Source organism: Coregonus lavaretus, assembly GCF_964263955.1.
Source record: "Coregonus lavaretus genome assembly, chromosome: 4".
Lineage (NCBI taxonomy): Eukaryota > Metazoa > Chordata > Actinopteri > Salmoniformes > Salmonidae > Coregonus > Coregonus lavaretus.
Window position 1 is genome coordinate 9234223 of NC_139991.1, and position 19924 is coordinate 9254146.

The following is a 19924-nucleotide window of genomic DNA, read 5'->3' on the forward strand; positions in this document are numbered from 1 at the left end:
ACAAGCTTCCCACAATAAGTTGGATGAATTTTGGCCCATTCCTCCTGACAGAGCTGGTGTAACTGAATCAGGTTTGCAGGCCTCCTTGCTCGCACACGCTTTTTCAGTTCTGCCCACAAATGTTCTTTAGGATTTAGGTCAGGGCTTTGTTATTGGCCACTCCAATACCTTGATTTGTTGTCCTTAAGCCATTTTGCCACAACTTTGGAAGTATGCTTGGGGTCATTGTCCATTTGGAAGACCCATTTGCGACCAAGCTTTAACTTCCTGACTGATGTCTTGAGATGTTGCTTCAATATATCCACATAATTTTCCTTCCTCATGATGCCATCTATTTTGTGAAGTGCACCAGTCCCTCCTGCAGCAAAGCACCCCCACAGCATGATGCTGCCACCCCCGTGCTTCACGGTTGGGATGGTGTTCTTCAGCTTGCAAGCTCCCCCCTTTTCCTCCAAACATAACGATGGTCATTATGGCCAAACAGTTGTATTTTTGTTTCATCAGACCAGAGGACATTTCTCCTAAAAGTACGATCTTTGTCTCAATGTGCAGTTGCAAACCGTAGTCTGACTTTTTTATGGCGGTTTTGGAGCAGTGGCTTCTTCCTTGCTGAGCGGCCTTTCAGGTTATGTCGATATAGGACTCGTTTTACTGTGGATATAAATACTTTTGTACCTGTTTCCTCCAGCATCTTCACAAGGTCCTTTGCTGTTGTTCTGGGATTGATTTGCACTTTTCGCACCAAAGTACGTTCATCTCTCCATACATTTCTTAATCATGTAATGTTTTTTTGATGTCAATCCTCATTTATTTTAGTCAGCATGTGATCCTGTGGATAAAAACATTCTCATAAAAACCTATTTTGGTCCAGAAGTGTAATTACAACCTTTCTCAAGCCGCAAGTGATGTTATGTGAGAATTAAATTAGTTCCCTCTTAAATACTGTATGTGTCTCTCTTGTCCCTATAAAGGTCCACAAGCTCTCTGTCCTCAGTGTAACCTGGGCTGACCGTCTTGTCTATCTGCCTCCTCTCTCAGTCAAGAGGAGAGTTCTCTATCTAGGCCTACAGTCCATGGCTAGTCTAAATCCTCCAAAGAAAGCTTCACTTTTAATATATAATTACCCTAACCCTAACCCCCCCCCCCTCCCTCTCCACCACGTGGTAGCCGGTCGTTGTGGGCCCTGGGGCAGGCTGTGTATTTTGGGAGGACTGAGCGCCTGGAATGCACTGTAATAACAGGCTTTCATATCAACAAAACATTTTTGTTTTTGTTTTGGCCCTTTATTAGGCATCAAATAGGAATTAATGTTACTTCACTGTAGAATTACTGGGTGAGGGGGCTGACACTCAACTGGTGTCTTCTCCATTAGCTCTGCTACACAAAGCAGCTCTGTTCACATCTTCCACTGCTTTGGCTTGAAGAACAAACATGCTTGCCCTCATTGTTGCAACCCCGGGGAGGAAGCTTAAACCCCTCCCTGACAAATGAGTCCTATGGATGAGGAGCATTTCTGTACAAACTCAAATTCATCATGGTGCTTTATAATAGTTTTGGTTTTAGTGTAGTACATGATGAAATCAATGTGGACATAGTGTAACCTCAGTCAAGCCCCTGTTGACCTTGGGTGCGTTCCAGGTACACAGGTTCTATGCAGGTCTGTGCAGATTATCAGTACAATGACAGTAGAAGTGCAACAGCTCAGGAACCACATAAACATGATTTAAGGGTCTATGCCGAAATCTGCTCAGAAAATGTGTATCTGGAATGCACCCCTTATGTACGCCTGTCTCTGCATGCACACAATCACCCTGCCATGCCTCTGAGGTCCCTGTGTTCTATCAGTAATTAGAGCGGTTCACCACATCCAATTGGAGAACATCGATAGAGGCGATTAGGCATGTAGGGGTTTGGATGGATAACTAAGGTTGTGATGAGATGGGTGCAGTAATCATTTAGTGGCTGGCATTCAAATCAGAGCTTGAAATCCTGACAAGGACCTGATTGTACAGGCTCCATCGTACGGCTCCATACGGTGCGTGTTTGCCCCAAGAAAGTCTGGTCTGAGCTCAATGTCTCCTAGTCACACTGGAATCAAATTAGGTAACCAACATTCTTACTTGCTTGTTGATGCCTTCTGCATAACCCTGTATAGGTTATCTTTTCAACAATGGTCTATACAATGAACTATACACAAGTATGAAACTGTAAATTGTATGATATGGCCCCAATCAGAAAAATAGAAAAAGAGTTGTCAACTCACTTAAGGCCTTTCAAATATGGATACTGTCTCGTCAACAGTGCTTAATGGGAACTGGCGTTTTATAACTGTTGACCCGATAACCCTATCAAATCAAATCAAATCAAATCAAATGTTATTGGCCACATGCGCCGAATACAACAGGTGCAGACATTACAGTGAAATGCTTACTTACAGCCCTTAACCAACAGTGCATTTATTTTTTATAAAAAAAGTAAAACAACAACAAAAAAGTGTTGAGAAAAAAAGAGCAGAAGTAAAATAAAATAACAGTAGGGAGGCTATATATACAGGGGGGTACCAGTACAGAGTCAATGTGCGGGGGTACCGGCTAGTTGAGGTAGTTTAAGTAATATGTACATGTGGGTAGAGTTAAAGTGACTATGCATAAATAATTAACAGAGTAGCAGCAGCGTAAAAAGATGGGGTGGGGGTGGGGGGCAGTGCAAATAGTCCGGGTAGCCATGATTAGCTGTTCAGGAGTCTTATGGCTTGGGGGTAGAAGCTGTTGAGAAGTCTTTTGGACCTAGACTTGGCACTCCGGTACCGCTTGCCGTGCGGTAGCAGAGAGAACAGTCTATGACTAGGGTGGCTGGAGTCTTTGACAATTTTGAGGGCCTTCCTCTGACACCGCCTGGTATAGAGGTCCTGGATGGCAGGAAGCTTGGCCCCAGTGATATACTGGGCCGTACGCACTACCCTCTGTAGTGCCTTGCGGTCGGAGGCCAAGCAGTTGCCATACCAGGCGGTGATGCAATCAGTCAAGATGCTCTCGATGGTGCAGCTGTAGAATTCTTTGAGGATCTGAGGACCCATGCCAAATCTTTTCAGTCTCCTGAGGGGGAATAGGCTTTGTCGTGCGCTCTTCACGACTGTCTTGGTGTGTTTGGACCATGATAGTTCGTTGGTGATGTGGACACCAAGGAACTTGAAGCGCTCAACCTGTTCCACTACAGCCCCGTTGATGAGAATGGGGGCGTGCTCAGTCCTCTTTTTTGTCCTGTAGTCCACAATCATCTCCTTTGTCTTGGTCACATTGAGGGAGAGGTTGTTATCCTGGCATCACACGGCAAGGTCTCTGACCTCCTCCCTATAGGCTGTCTCATCGTTGTCGGTGATCAGGCCTACCACTGTTGTGTCGTCGGCAAACTTAATGATGGTGTTGGAGTCGTGACTGGCCATGCAGTCATGGGTGAACAGGGAGTACAGGAGGGGACTGAGCACACACCCCTGAGGGGCCCCTGTGTTGAGGATCAGTGTGGCAGATGTGTTGTTACCTACCCTTACCACCTGGGGGCGGCCTGTCAGGAAGTCCAGGATCCAGTTGCAGAGGGAGGTGTTTAGTCCCAGGATCCTTAGCTTAGTGATGAGCTTTGAGGGCACTATGGTGTTGAATGCTGAGCTGTAGTCAATGAATAGCATTCTCACGTAGGTGTTCCTCTTGTCCAGGTGGGAAAGGGCAGTGTGGAGTGCAATAGAGATTGCATCATCTGTGGATCTGTTGGGGCGGTATGCAAATTGGAGTGGGTCTAGGGTTTCTGGGATAATGGTGTTTATGTGAGCCATGACCAGCCTTTCAAAGCACTTCATGGCTACAGACGTCAGTGCTACGGGTCGGTAGTCATTTAGGTAGGTTATCTTAGTGTCCTTGAGCACGGGGACTATGGTGGTCTGCTTGAAACATGTTGGTATTACAGACTCAGTCAGGGACATGTTGAAAATGTCAGTGAAGACACTTGCCAGTTGGTCAGCACATGCTCGGAGTACACGTCCTGGTAATCCGTCTGGCCCTGCGGCCTTGTGAATGTTGACCTGCTTAAAAGTCTTACTCACATCGGCTACGGAGAGCGTGATCACATAGTCATCCGGAACAGCTGGTGCTCCCATGCATGCTTCAGTGTTGCTTGCCTCGAAGCGAGCATAGAAGTGGTTTAGCTCGTCTGGAAGTCTTGTGTCACTGGGCAGCTCGCGGCCGTGCTTCCCTTTGTAGTCTGTAATAGTTTTCAAGCCCTGCCACATCCGACGAGCGTTAGAGCCGGTGTAGTACGATTCAATCTTAGTCCTGTATTGACTCTTTGCCTGTTTGATGGTTCGTCGGAGGGCATAGCAGGATTTCTTACAAGCGTCCAGGTTAGAGTCCCGCTCCTTGAAAACGGCAGCTCTACCCTTTAGCTCAGTGCGGATGTTTCCTGTAATCCATGGCTTCTGGTTGGGGTATGTACGTACGGTCACTGTGGGGACGACATCATCGATGCACTTATTGATGAAGCCAGTGACTGATGTGGTGTACTCCTCAATGCTATCTGAAGAATCCCGGAACATGTTCTAGTCTGTGCTAGCAAAACAGTCCTGTAGTTTAGCATCTGCGTCATCTGACCACTTCTTTATTAACCAAGTCACTGGTGCTTCCTGCTTTAGTTTTGGCTTATAAGCAGGAATCAGGAGGATAGAGTTATGGTCAGATTTGCCAAATGGAGGGCGAGGGAGAGCTTTATATGCGTCTCTGTGTGTGGAATAAAGGTGGTCTAGAGTTTTTTTTCCTCTGGTTGCACATTTAACATGCTGGTAGAAATTAGGTAGAACAGATTTAAGTTTCCCTGCATTAAAGTCCCCTGCCACTAGGAGCGCTGCCTTTGGATGAGCGTTTTCCTGTTGACTTATGGCCTTATACAGCTCATTCAGTGCAATCTTAATGCCAGCATTGGTTTGTGGTGGTAAATAGACAGCTATGAAAAATATAGATGAAAACTCTCTTGGTAAATAGTGTGGTCTACAGCTTATCATAAGATACTCTACCTCAGGCGAGCAAAACCTTGAGACTTCCTTAGAATTTGATTTCGTGCACCAGCTGTTGTTTACAAATATACACAGACCGCCACCCCTTGTCTTACCAGAGTCAGCCGTTCTATCCTGTCGATGTAGCGTATAGCCCGCTAGCTGTATGTTGTCCATGTCGTCGTTCAGCCATGACTCGGTGAAACATAAGATATTACAGTTTTTAATGTCCATTTGGTAGGATAACCGTAATCTTAGGTCATCCCATTTATTCTCAAATGATTGAAGATTGGCTAATAGGATTGATGGGAGAGGCAGTTTACTCGCTCGCCATCGGATCCTTACAAGGCACCCCGACCTACATCCACGATATCTCTGTCTCTTCCTCATGCGAATGACGGGGATTTGGGCCTTCTCGGGTGTCTGTAGGATATCCTTCGCGGCCGCCTTGTTGAAGAAAAAATATTTGTCCAATACGAGGTGAGTAATCGCTGTCCTGATATCCAGAAGCTCTTTTTAGTTATAAGAGACGATGGCAGAAACATTATGTACAAAATAAATTACAAATAATGCAGAAAAACACACATAATAGTACAATTGGTTAGAGGGCTGTAAAACGGCAGCCATCTTCTCCACGTGAACTGGTGCTGTGTGACTCATCATGGCAATCCTCCTCTCTAACCTTACTGGCATGATGCAGAGTCAGAGAAGGATAGATAAGTTATGAGATGCATGATTTAATCATTTTGACAGAAGTGTTATATGACAGTAGCATCAATTTCATCAGCTTCACCACACTCTGTGGCATTGTACCACTATTGGGGCCCTTTATATCAAACATGTTAGGCCTCCTGTAGCTCAGTTGGTAGAGCATGGTGCTTGCAACGCCAGGGTTGTGGGTTCGATTACCACGGGGGGCCAGTATGAAAAATGTATGCACTCACTAACTGTAAGTCGCTCTGGATAAGAGCGTCTGCTAAATGACTAAAATGTAAATGTAAACGTTAGAGAGGCTCTGGCAATTTCTGACCACTAGATGGCCATATTGGCTTTGAGACATGGGAGGGGCGGACAAGCAACTCTTGACCAGTGTTGGCAAAACATTTAGCCTCAGTTTTTCTCACTGTCCCCAGAATTGGCAGTGCATGGTCTTGGAGACCCACAGGATGTGGAGACTTTTGGGATTAAAGAACAGTGACATAATCCATGAATCAACTCTCATTAAATCCTCAACAGAGTCATAGCAGACTACCAGTAACCCAGAGCAGTGAGAGTAGGACTACTATTCACAATGTCTAATTAAAGTACCCAGTAGGATTCCATACAGAATCCCTCTGATCTAGCTTTCCACTCCCTTGTCTATGGCAGTGTGGTCAATAACGTAATCATTGGTGTTAGCGTCATCTTTAGAGTGACACTATGGTTTATTGATGTTCTAACAGGTGAACGCCCTTCTGCTAAAGCACAGTTAGCTCAGCTGTATCTGCAGACGAACAAGAAATCAACAGCTATCCCACACTGTGTGGCTGATTAGCAACGGAGGCTCGCTCACATTGTGTGGATTTAGTTGCTAAGCAGCAGTGGTTGGCAGACACTGACGGGGCGGGGGACGGGGCGGGGGGGGGGGGGGGGGGGGGCTGTGGTGGCTGCTCATACTGGTCTATGTGCTCTGAGCAGAGGTTCCTCAGCTGTTCTAAATGGTTTCACGGGTGTTGGCTTGTCATTCTCTCCACAGGCTCTGTGTGATGAGAAGACAAAGCAGGCCCAGACGTCCAAACAGACTAATGGCTCATCACTATCGTGTTTCTGGAAATCAGAACACACAGCTACTGGATCAGAGGCAACTTACAGTGTGAGATGTACTGTATGCATGTACTGTAGATGTCTCATACGCACATGTGCACACACAGACACGCACGCACACAAACAGGACCTGCTTCATAGGCAGACCATCTGTCCATGAGGAGCGCCACTGGAGTCTTCCTCAGAGCACTTAACCACATCTGCTGCCTGACTCAGCAATCAATACATATCTCAGCGGGCAGAGACTGCAGAGAGTTGAGGCATAGATAAACATCCTTGGCCCAGACTATTCACTGTATAATGATTGCAGTGTTCATGCTAATAAGGGCCACAGCAAGGTTGTGGTCATCAATGTTCACTGTGCTCCACTCTTCTTCTTCCCTGAATCTGCTGATACTGAATCATAATGTTTCTGAGATGACAGTTACGGGACTGACTTTGGGGAAAAAATATTTTACTGTCAGAAATTGTTAATCTCTGTCCTTAAGGATACATAGGTGTGAGTAATCTCCTAGTCTATAGAAAAATGCACCATGCCACAAGACTATGTTCACACAGAGCAAGAATCAGTCACACTGTTCAGTGTTTAAGATCCTTTTCTCTCCCCTCATCTCCCTGACATCTAACTAAGCTGTGTTGTTGCTTCCACCTTGACTCTGGGATTGTTCAAATGGTGGTGGTGTGTTGTGTCTGTGTGTGTTTCTGACCAGCATCACTTTGACAGCCCCGACTAGCCTAAATCTATTACTGATCCTTACCTTAACCAATTCGAAAATTAAATATCGGTTTGCACGTCAGCCACGTCCCGTTACTTTTTCCCTGACTCACACTGGGATGCTGTGCGGCAGGTTTCTGCCATTGGTCAGCGACCGTCTCTCTCCAGGACATAGATGACGTCAGCAACTGGTGGAACATAGTACCGGTTTCGCCACACAGTAGACCTGCGCAAGATAAAAGCTCCACTCAGCACATACCAATCCCTTTGCTTCCGTGTGCGACTGGGACCAGCGCTCTCTCCAACTCGCCCACATCCGCAAGAAGACGAACATAACACACAGAGGACAGGATGAGAGAAATCGTTCACCTTCAAGCCGGCCAGTGTGGCAACCAGATCGGAGCCAAGGTATAAACAAAATAATCTTCGCAACCGCTGACTAGTTTAATCATGATTATTTATAATATATTTATGCAAGCGCTATTGTGCCATTTTAAAGCATTGTGTTGTCATCTTTTTTTCATGTAATGCATCCGTATATTTTTTGTTATACCGAAGTTGTGGGGCAGCGGGTTTACTCAGTAACGTTAGGTTAGTTGAATAGTTTGGGATCCCCGGCTGTGTCGCAGAGTGCGAAAGAGATGCGTAGTTCGGGTAGATGGAACTAATCTCAGAGACGAGAGAAGAAACGAGGCATTTCAGTCGCTCCTTTTTTCTGGTTCATACACAGTCAATAGAGTAAACAGACCTGACCCAGATGCTATCGCATTGGTGCCTATGGGAAAGCCCACACCTTAAGCAGACCGGAACTGTGACCATTTGTTTTAATGGTAAACGGCCAGAGATCCACCATCTTTTGTAAACTGCGAGTGTATGATGCACAGAAAGGCGTGGTGAGACACTGTTGAAAACCACCACGCCCTCGGGTGGACTGTAGGGGGGCCAGACAAAGGCTCGGACTGTTGGGGCTGGTCCCGCTGCGCAAACACTCCACTGAGGGCCCGAGCACAATTTACAGGCCACTGTCACAATGACAAGTATAGCTCTTTTTCTCTAAGCAGCCTGCCAGTCTCTAGTAGATGTGGTAGTTAATAGCCTATATAGATATACCTATGACATATTTGACTTAGCAGCAAACTGAATGGATCAGTTCATCAAAGTTTTATTAATGGAGGATCAAATGATGATAACTGGACCTAAGTTACCACTGCATATAGCCTACAATCGCACTGACTAGTGGTTTGGGTTGCTGTCAGGTTTGATGGTCTATTAGACAGGGAGTCTTCAGGAAGGATATTGCCTAAATGCTGAAAGCTTTTCTGTCTAAAGCTGTAATGCATTTGTTTACAGTGTGTGACTGAGGTAGTGTTTTAGCCTACAGTAGACAGCTTCTTATTTTGTTGCTGCTCTGTTTTGGATGACATCACCTGCACTTACAGCCAATCAGGTGATGTTGTATGTGTCCATCTAAAACTAAACAGGTCTACAGTTCTTCCCCTCCTTTGTTGTATTTTGACCATCTGGGGATAGCCTACATTATTTCTCTATGATCTATGATCCTCTAGCGGAGCTGGAGACTATTTATCATGGATTTGTTCAGCATGGTGGATCATATATGGTAATATTTTCTGAGTGAAAGCCATAGGGGTGCTAATGATACTGTTTTATCAGCCTGATGATAGCATTTATTATTCATAACATTAAAGGCAGCCTTTTCTGAGCCTCAGTAGTGATTTCGGACAGCTACGTAACCACCTCCTCCTCATCATCATAATCACCATTACCCAGAACCAAATTTACAACTACAGCATCAGCTGGAACATACTTGTTTGACCACAGCTGAACAAGTGAATGTGTCATGTATCCACTTTCCTTCACTCCCCTCTGGAGTATTTTACTGGTGACTCATCTCTTTTGCTGATTCTGACCACCATTTCTCTAATGGGGCAGTTGTTGGGAAAATGAGTTGTTCATAATGCTCAGGTTACTCCCAACAAAGAGAAACCCAGAGAGATGGGGGGGAAGAGAATGTGTTGGGAGTGGGACTTTTTGTCATCTGATATACTGCAATGGTGACGTCATTCTGATGCTCAACTATGATATGGCAGTCTGTCTACTAGCACCACACATCTGCCACATTCAGTTATCAGACGACCCCCCATATATTTTATCAGGACATACACACTACACCCACTTTAAGCGTGATCTTCTAGACTGTAGTGACAATGAGTTATCATCTACCATTGCTAATGCAGTACAGGATGAAGTCAGATGAAAACAGAAGAAATCTACACTTTTGCCAGGGTAGCTACAGTAACTGAGAATGAGACAGCAAAAATTCCCTACAAACTCTTTAGGCATCTAACTCTCTATTTTTCTAACGCTGTCTAGCGGTTTCCCTTTTATTCTCTTACAGTCTCTCCCTTTCTTATTTATTTCCTGTTTCTTTGTTTGTCCCCTAGAAGAGATATTGCCAGATTGGGTTACAGAGCCATAATTTAAAGAACAAGAGGAACTCCTAATTACTGATTTAGATGGCAGGGGACATCTGTTTGGGACAGGATAGATAATTAGAGAACTAAGGAGCATCTTCTGTAGAGGATAGAAAGGAAGGGAGGGAGGGAGGGAGGGAGGGAAAGGAAGGGAGTACAGCACCTGGGGAGAGGAAGGGGGACACCATTGTTCGGAGCTCAGACCTAAGATGGTCTTCATACTGGGTGTGGTGCCCTTGGTCACAGCAGTCTGGACAGAGGGATGGAGGAAAGGTCACTGACACCATATGGGATTAATGCCACTCCATCTGGCTGGCTGTGACACAGATATGGGATTAACAAACTGTCACCAATATGGGATCAATATGGGGCTTTTTTTTACAGTATATTTTTAGTGTCTTTGTGTCTCTTAGTGAATGCCCAGATGGTGTTTTTTGCTTAAATTAGAACAGCACTGTGCAGATAAGGACCTTCTCTTGCATAGTAATGAGAACAATATCTGAGATTAGCACAGTAAAATTGACAATATCTAATCTGTGATCTGATATGTCCATTTGGCATCCTCCTTCCAGTGCATGTCCTGTGTTTGCCCTTGATAGTGATGACTGTGTCTGTGTGTGGGCCTGCGGGGGTCTGTCTGTGTTCTATTTTAGACTTTCATAGGGCTCTCTGGGGCTTTCATTGACCTCAAATCAAATCAAATTTTATTGGTCACATGCGCCGAATACAACAGGTGCAGACATTACAGTGAAATGCTTACTTACAGCCCTTAACCAACAGTGCATTTATTTTTAACAAAAAAAGTAAAAATAAAACAACAACAAAAAAAGTGTTGAGAAAAAAAAGAGCAGAAGTAAAATAAAGTGACAGTAGGGAGGCTATATATACAGGGGGGTACCGTTGCAGAGTCAATGTGCGGGGGCACCGGCTAGTTGAGGTAGTTGAGGTAATATGTACATGTGGGTAGAGTTAAAGTGACTATGCATAAATAATTAACAGAGTAGCAGCAGTGTAAAAAGGATGGGGTGGGGGGGCAGTGCAAATAGTCCGGGTAGCCATGATTAGCTGTTCAGGAGTCTTATGGCTTGGGGGTAGAAGCTGTTGAGAAGTCTTTTGGACCTAGACTTGGCACTCCGGTACCGCTTGCCGTGCGGTAGCAGAGAGAACAGTCTATGACTAGGGTGGCTGGAGTCTTTGACAATTTTGAGGGCCTTCCTCTGACACCGCCTGGTATAGAGGTCCTGGATGGCAGGAAGCTTGGCCCCAGTGATGTACTGGGCCGTACGCACTACCCTCTGTAGTGCCTTGCGGTCGAAGGCCAAGCAGTTGCCATACCAGGCGGTGATGCAACCAGTCAGGATGCTCCCGAGTGGCGCAGTGGTCTAAGGCACTGCATCGCAGTGCTAGCTGTGCCACTAGAGATCCTGGTTCAAATCCAGGCTCTGTCGTAGCCGGCCGCGACCGGGAGACCCATGGGGCGGCGCACAATTGGCCCAGCGTCGTCCAGGGTAGGGGAGGGAATGGCCGGCAGGGATGTAGCTCAGTTGGTAGAGCATGGCGTTTGCAACGCCAGGGTTGTGGGTTCGATTCCCACGGGGGGCCGGTATGAAAAATAAAAAATAATGTATGCACTAACTGTAAGTCGCTCTGGATAAGAGCGTCTGCTAAATGACTAAAATGTAAATGTAAAATGTCTCTCTCTGTCTCTCTCGCTCTGTGTCTGATACACACACTGGCCTATACACTCAGTGACAGTATACACATTTGAAGTGATCAAGGGGACTTCATTAGGTAGTGTCCTCTTTTGTCTTTTTACCTAGCAACACACTTCCTGTACGTGTGGGTGTGTGCAGGCATATATAAATAGATATGTGTGTGTGTGTGTTGTAGCAGAAAGAGCCTCTCCAGATGTAGTCTGGCCCCTCTGAGAGGGCCTCTACCTCAGTATGAGTCTAGCGCCCTGAAGCACTGGGGGAGGGTGGGGACAGAGCTGGACTAACCGTTGGCTTAAATGAGGTCATGGATCAATGGAGCAGAACCCAGGACGGATGGCAGACAAAGCCTAGACGCCCACTATCCCAATTTACATTGGCCCACACTCCTAACAGTTTTTACTAGAGCCCCCCATTAATTTCACCTCCAAGTACCCCAGTGATAGTTCAATATGGTCCCGACTATAAATCTGCTGAGAAGTTTACATCCACTGTGCTTGTATAAAACGGTGTTACTGCTAATGTTTGTGTCTGTGTATTGTACAGTTCTGGGAGGTGATCAGTGATGAACACGGCATCAGCCCTACAGGGAACTATGAGGGCGACTCCCCACTGCAGCTGGAGAGGATCAGTGTCTACTACAATGAGGCCTCATGTGAGTCTGATACTGTAACTCATACTAAATACACATCTACACAAGCTCAAAAACAACACAACACTGCAAGCTCTGTTGCTCAATACTTGTAATGGCCTGTTTCACTCTCTCACTCTTTGGTGTTTATCTAGACTTGAAAATATCCACTTGAATCCTATTGTACTGAACTTGACTGTGATATACAGTAGTATTTATTAGGGCATTGCAGGTAACAACATCTGCTGTCTCTCCCAGCCTCTAAGTATGTCCCCAGAGCTATCCTAGTAGACCTGGAGCCAGGAACTATGGACAGTGTTCGCTCTGGGACCTACGGACAACTCTTCAGACCAGACAACTTCATCTTCGGTCAGTGTCTGTCTATCCAACATGGGTTAAATATGGCCACCGTGCTCAGTGATTGCATTAAGAGGATGGTTGGCAGTAACAGTCAATCTGCCATTTACAGTCTCTTCCGTCATTATCAGTACAACATAAATAGTCTGATGTAATATTTCCATTAAAGACATTTGCGTTTACTTACGGTAAATGCTCCCAAATGTCATAAAAACATAATGTAAATGTATAGATCCTGTACAAATGCACTGTTGATAACTGCTGAAGTGCTATCTTGACGTGTGTTGTGTTGCTCTATAGGTCAGAGTGGAGCTGGTAACAACTGGGCTAAGGGCCACTACACAGAGGGGGCAGAGCTGGTGGACTCAGTACTGGACGTAGTCAGGAAGGAATGTGAGAACTGTGACTGTCTCCAGGGCTTCCAGCTCACCCACTCCCTGGGAGGGGGCACAGGCTCCGGCATGGGGACCCTGCTCATCAGCAAGATCCGGGAAGAGTACCCTGACCGCATCATGAACACCTTCAGCGTGGTGCCCTCCCCTAAAGTATCAGACACAGTGGTGGAGCCCTACAACGCCACCCTGTCCATCCATCAGCTGCTGGAGAACACAGACGAAACCTACTGCATTGACAACGAGGCTCTTTACGACATCTGCTTCCGCACGCTCAAGCTCCCCACACCCACCTACGGAGACCTCAACCACCTGGTGTCGGCCACCATGAGCGGTGTTACTACCTCCTTCCGCTTCCCCGGCCAGCTCAATGCTGACCTCCGCAAACTGGCTGTCAACATGGTGCCCTTCCCCCGCCTGCACTTCTTCATGCCTGGCTTCGCCCCCCTCACGGCGCGTGGCAGTGCGTGCTACAACGCACTGTCCGTGCCCGAGCTCACCCAGCAGTTGTTTGACGCCAAGAACATGATGGCCGCTTGCGACCCGCGTCACGGACGCTACCTGACCGTGGCCATGGTGTTCCGTGGTCAGATGTCCATGAAGGAGGTGGACGAACAGATGTTGGCCATCCAGAGTAAGAACAGCAGCTACTTCGTCGAATGGATCCCCAACAACGTCAAAGTGGCCGTCTGTAACATCCCGCCCCGCGGTCTCAAGATGTCCGCCACTTTCATTGGGAACAACACGGCCATCCAGGAGCTGTTCAAGCGCATCTCCGAGCAGTTCACCGCCATGTTCCGCCGCAAGGCCTTCCTGCACTGGTACACCGGAGAGGGCATGGACGAAATGGAGTTCACTGAGGCAGAGAGCAACATGAACGACCTGGTGTCAGAGTACCAGCAGTACCAGGACGCCACCACCGAGGAGGAGGGAGAGATGTATGAAGACGATGAGGAAGAGTCGGAGAGCCAGGCCCGGTGAACACCTTGGAAGAAGAGCCAAGCTTGTGTAAACCCAGCCGACAGAGCTTTGTCTTTTTAGCAGGCTGAAGCAGGGTTATCTCCCTCATGTACACTGTACTGTATAACCCTCCCTTCCTATATCCCCCTCCCTGCTCTCACTGTGTCTTTGCTAACTGTTAGCCCCACTTCCCTTAGCCCTCTGACCAAGTCAAGGCCTCCTGTTGATAAAAACCTCCAGACAGACCACTAAGTTGAATGGGTGAAATAAAAAGAAAGTGTCTCATAAACTGATGACGAGTAGCCCTTAATTTCTTATAATAAACATGTTCAAGCCTACATTGTAGTGAGGTTTTTCTGACTTGTTTGGGGATATTAAACATGAATAGGGGACACCATCTTGTTTTGCTACACTGTGTTCATGGTTTCTGAATTTGTTTTTAGTGGAAACGGGGACAGTGTATTGCAGTACACTGACAAGGGGTCTTTCTTATAGGAAAGTAGTATAAAGCAGAGCCTTGTTGAACGCATGACTGTCCCATGTGGAGGTGACCTAGATGCTGGATAAAAATACTGGATCTCAGTCCCCTGGAGGTTGAGGCACACCTTGGGCAGCCTGGATGGAGTCTGGATAGAACAGGCTCTCTCAGAGACAGGCTGTGAGGAGCTAAGATGGTGGACGATCTACAACACGTGTCAAACTCATTCCACAGAGGGCTGCAGGTTTTCACTCCTCCCTTGGACTTGATTGATTAATTAAAGTCACTGATTAGTAAGGGACTCCCCTCACCTAGTTGTCTAGGTCTTAATTGAAAGGAAAAAATATAAACCAGCAGACACTAGGCCCTCCATGGAATGAGTTTGACACCCTTGATCTACAAGATCGCCTGCTGACGGCCTTCCAAATATACACTTATCAGCATGGTCTAAAACGGGTAGGCAACCCTGGTCCTGGAGTGCTGCAGGCTCTTCATGTTTTGGATTTAACTGACCTGGAAGACCAGGTGTGTTGAGTTTAGGCAATCACTGAACTGATCAATCAGTTTAGTTGGTCAGGTGTGGTGCCTTATTGGAGCAAAATCCGGTTGCATACCCCTGGTCTAAAAGGAGGCAGGAACTCTAGTCCATATGGTTAGAGCCAATTGATTAGGAGGACAAATAGGAACAGGTCAAATGCGGAGAGTGCCCCGAATATGACACATTCAAAAACATATCAACAATCCCAAGCGAACACCTGCACTTCCTGAAGAAACAGGAAGAGAAGTGACTCTAGCTCTCTGGTTAGAGAGGGAGGGAGATTGATGGAGGCTGTTTGTGCTCTCTCTTCTCTGCAATGTATGGGGCCAGTTGGCTGGGTGGATCACATGCTGGCGATGCCTCAGCACTTAGAGCCTGTGGCGAGAGGCCCTGAACAGAGCAGCTCTTTATACAGTAGTGCAGAACACACAGACCCTGTCATGGCTCTCTAATCTCAAAGATGCATCCCCACATAACACAGTATGCTTGCCACCTCCAGCTTCCTCATACAGTAAATATCTATAGAGAACAAGGCAGCATCTGTCTTTCTGGTATGTCTCTGCCTTACCTCAAGTGAGTGTTGACAACACACACAAACGCTACACATTAGACACAAACAACTGACTTCATTAATATCAACAACTCATCGTCCCTTTGGGCTATCATGACTGTTATATAGGTGTCACTATTCAGACCCAGATTCCAGCACTCAGGTAAACAGAGATAATACCTGTGATTGAGACACCAAAGGATCTCACTGATGGCCTCATTTCCTGTAGTGAAAACTGCTGCTGCATCATTTAGGACTGCATTAGGACAGAAGTGTTTACCCACATGAAAAAATACAATAGTATAAATACAATGTAATTAACTGTAGTGTTTTTGTGGACTTTTACTGTAGTATACTGTAGTATTTACAGTTAACTATAGTATACATACTGTGGTAAAAGAAAACTAGTATATACTTTAGTAATTAATGTAGTGTTTTTGCATATTGTAGTATACTGTAGTATTTACTGTAGTGTTTTTGCAGACTAGTATACTGTAGTATTTACTGTAGTGTTTTTGCAGACATGACTGTAGTATTTACTTTAGTGTTCTTGTTTTATTATCTTTGACATAGAAGTGGAGGCTTTGTCCTTCAGGAAACCTACTGGATAAATACTAATAGGGCACATTTTCCATAACCTGTATATAGGACTGGGGGTCTGAACGGTTAGCTCAGAGCTTCTGCTGTCTTCTATAACCTGTAGGGAATACAATATATGGTCTATACTTGGCATGTAGGTTTCTCACTTATGGCTGGCACAAATTGTGATATGGGGGAGGGGAATTAGCAGGGTGTATGCAAATTAAATACTTTAGTATTTATTATAGTTAACAAAGTGTAGTGTTTTTGCAGACATTAATGTAGTATTTACTACAGCGTTTATTTTGCGGATAATACTGTAGTATTTACTATAGTATTTTACAGTATACTATAACATTCTATAGTAAGTACTACACATGATCGAGGGATACTAGTGTGTAGTATATTATTCTACAGTTTACTATAGAATTCTATGTAGTATTCTATAGTAAACTGTAATATTTTCTCATGTGGGTAGCATAGGGATGAAGCAGGCCTGTGGACTGTAGGGAGAGGCCTAGTGAGTCAGTGTCTCACTTGCAGCCAAGCTATAGAGGAAAGAGACATATACTGCTCAAAGCTCAGACCAGCTAGGCTGAAGGTATGGAGGGGCCAATCCAGCAGCAAGATCCAGCAGCAATTGTGAGAGTTCAGTACAACAGTTGAAATAATTAGAAAGATCTTCCTCATACTATTTGTTCTCCCTTGCCACAGGAAACAAGGAAGTATGATAATAGAGGGGCATAGGAAGGAAGCTATTCCCAGACAACACTGCCATAAATGGTAGACTAAAAGTATTTGACACTGCAAGCAAAGTAAAGGCCATTTCTAGTTCTGTTAACACATTATAGAGGAGAGATGAGAAGAGCTACTTGAGAGGTGGCTCTATAATGACCCCAACACAAAAGCAATAATTATATTTTCCTTTCTTGCTCTGGCATCCAAGAGCTGACGATGACCCTGTTGGTTTTAAACAAGAAAGATGACCGAAAAAGCACTGTCCCAAAGCAATTTTCACCAAATGCTACTCAGATTTTTGTAGCTCTCTTTTTGAGGAGTTGAGACAGACCTAGTGATTCAAGAAGCAAAATGCCACTTTATCCAGGTTGATATAATTATGGAGCCAGATAGCTGCCAAAAGGTTGAACGTATGTATCGTTAGGATCATAAGAAAATCCATATAAGTAAATTGTAAGGATCGTAAGAAAAGCCATGCGTGAAACATGAAACACAAATGTGAAATTTCATCTGTGAACATACAAACACCATGTTACGATTACGGACTAACATTTTAGGCTTTAACAAATATTATGTTGCAATTCTGATGTACAATAATACCTTTCAGAGTTTTGGCAGTTTCATCTCACCAACAAACAAAAACATACACAAATGGCCTGTAAGGAGTTCTACGCGAACAAGCATAACACAGTATTAAAAAATCGGAAACCGGAAAGAGGTATCCTGCACATTTTCAAGTTAAAAGTCTCCATTCTCTATTACTCCTCAGTTGAATTTACTTCCAATTTAGGTAGTTAATGTAATGGATTTGTTTCCCAGCACAAGTCTAGATAGCACTAGCTGTATTATGCCTACAACAGTGAAGTTTCAGTCCGCTAGGTGTATCTCTACAGCATGGGCATATCTCTGGGTGACGTGGACATCCCCGTGCATGCACCTTATCAAAATATGACTAATTCAATATTGCACCATCCCATGCTCTGGGCTCTGTCTGCAATCATAATCAGTAGTATATACCAGGAATAATGAAATATAGAATAATAATAGATGTTTGGTGAATCTATGAATCATGCATGACCACTGGAGTCTTTGCCACTCGTATTTATTTCATCACTCAAAATCTTGCCAAATCATATTCTGTAGGAGGGGTTAATATACATTTAAAATAATTTGACATGATTTATATGAATCAGATCATGAACATATGGACTTTGAAATGAACAAGGGAGAGGTTAAATGTAGGCTAAGTCTTGCATAAGCGTATATTCCTACACTTTACAATAACTATGTTGCAGTGGTCTTAGATAGTTTCTGTATAGGCTATTCCCTCCATCGCTACACTGCTGCCCAGTTGAAGAGCTTGTGATCTCCATGCAGCACCACAGCACCATGCGCCTTCCGAAAAGCACCCCTCAGCCTCAGAAGATGCCCTTCTGGAGGCATGCAGCCATAGAGTCATTATACTCTAATGTAGACCTATTTGCCTACTAGCCAAATAAAGTGCAGAGCATGCATGGTGCATGCAACTCATCATTCCAACATATTTGAACATTTAATTCATCCTTCATTCAGTTCAGTCAGTCAGTATGTCATCCATTCTGTCATTTGTCTGAGTTGCAATAGGAACTAAATCAAAGAGAATAGAACAGTCTTATCCATTTGTTTATTGAAATCCATGTGTGTATTCAAAATTATCTAAATTCTCCAAAGTTCTTTAGCCTATCACTTTAATAATTCAATGTTTCTTTTAGACCTATCCCCCCAAAAAACAGGCCTTCAACTTGTAGGCATTGTAATTTAGGCTATCATTTTGAGTACTGGTGTCTTGCGGAATAATTTTAAAACTCTATTTGAGTTTTATATCTGTTTTTATTATAGGCCTCCCCTTAAAAAGAGACCCTAGCTCACAGGCCTCTAAATATAGCCATTAAATACATTTTCAACAAATTAGTTGAAGAAGCTCATGCAGTGGCTGATAGGGAAAACAGATCTGGTAATAAAAATAGGCTATAGAAAGTATTGACCATTTGGGACCCCTTGGCTATTTCGCTCAGGACAGGTTATAGCCAAGACCTAATCAATATTTTGTTTTGTCTGATTTATTGATATGGATATAGCCTTTGCGTGATGGGGTTGTGCAACTCAAATGGCTATAACAAGCCTACATACAGTGGAATTCGCAAATACAACAGTCAAAATGCCTAATATAAGGCCTACAGTCCGTGCTCCCAAATACTGGAGAAAGTGTGATTCATTAGGTTACATGATCACCACAGCAGCCCCAAGTGGCTATAAAAATAATGTATGCAATTATATGGCCATTAAATAACACACAACAGCATGGCATATTTAGATAATGGAATAGGCCTAGCCTAAATTTACATTTACATTTTATTTACTTTCTATTTTGCAGCTCAGGCAGTTATTCTAGACAAGGCTCTTCTGTGTCTTTATAGTATCATTCTCACACAAGTCATTTGCTGAAGGCCGAAGCCTATACTACGCCATCTACTGGTATAACGTTGTTATCAAATACCATTCTAAAACAAGCTCTAGACATTTATTTTGGAAATGAAACCGGAAGCCGCAAAACAACTCTAACGTCGGCTAGAGTTGCTTGATTGACTAGCTAACTCCGACTAGCTACATTCGGTTCATGTCCTTTGCAGATGCCACATTCCTGACAAAAGTTTGTACGTATAAAACAGATCTGTAACCGAGTAAAGGGAGACGTAAAGTAATATTAATTGAAGGTGTAAATGTTCATTCATAGTTGTAACATAGGGTTTGTAAGTTTACAGATCTAATTTAACAGTTACATTTCATGTTTCACGCATGGCTTTTCTTACGATCCTATCATTTTACGTATGGATTTTCATACGATCCTAACGATACGTACGTTCAACCTTTTGGCAGCTATCTGGCTCCATATTTAATGCACGCA

General features: G+C 44.5%; 1 protein-coding gene across 1 annotated transcript; it reads left to right on the forward strand.

The window, feature by feature from the left end:
* Positions 1-7817: 7817 nt before the first annotated feature.
* LOC311128621 (tubulin beta-3 chain) lies at positions 7818-14435 on the forward strand. The gene is made up of 4 exons (XM_084160804.1): positions 7818-7961; positions 12304-12412; positions 12647-12757; positions 13046-14435. The coding sequence occupies exons 1-4, from the start codon at positions 7905-7907 to the stop codon at positions 14116-14118; spliced, it is 1350 nt and encodes a 449-aa protein (XP_084016930.1). The 5' UTR covers positions 7818-7904; the 3' UTR covers positions 14119-14435.
* Positions 14436-19924: the final 5489 nt, after the last annotated feature.

Excerpts from the sequence above, each read along its gene's own strand:
- LOC311128621 (XM_084160804.1), top strand. The coding sequence starts at position 7,905 with ATGAGAGAAATCGTTCACCTTCAAGCCGGCCAGTGTGGCAACCAGATC. Across the intron at positions 7,962-12,303 it reads GCAACCAGATCGGAGCCAAG|TTCTGGGAGGTGATCAGTGA; the intron begins GTATAAACAAAA and ends TGTATTGTACAG. Across the intron at positions 12,758-13,045 it reads ACCAGACAACTTCATCTTCG|GTCAGAGTGGAGCTGGTAAC; the intron begins GTCAGTGTCTGT and ends GTTGCTCTATAG.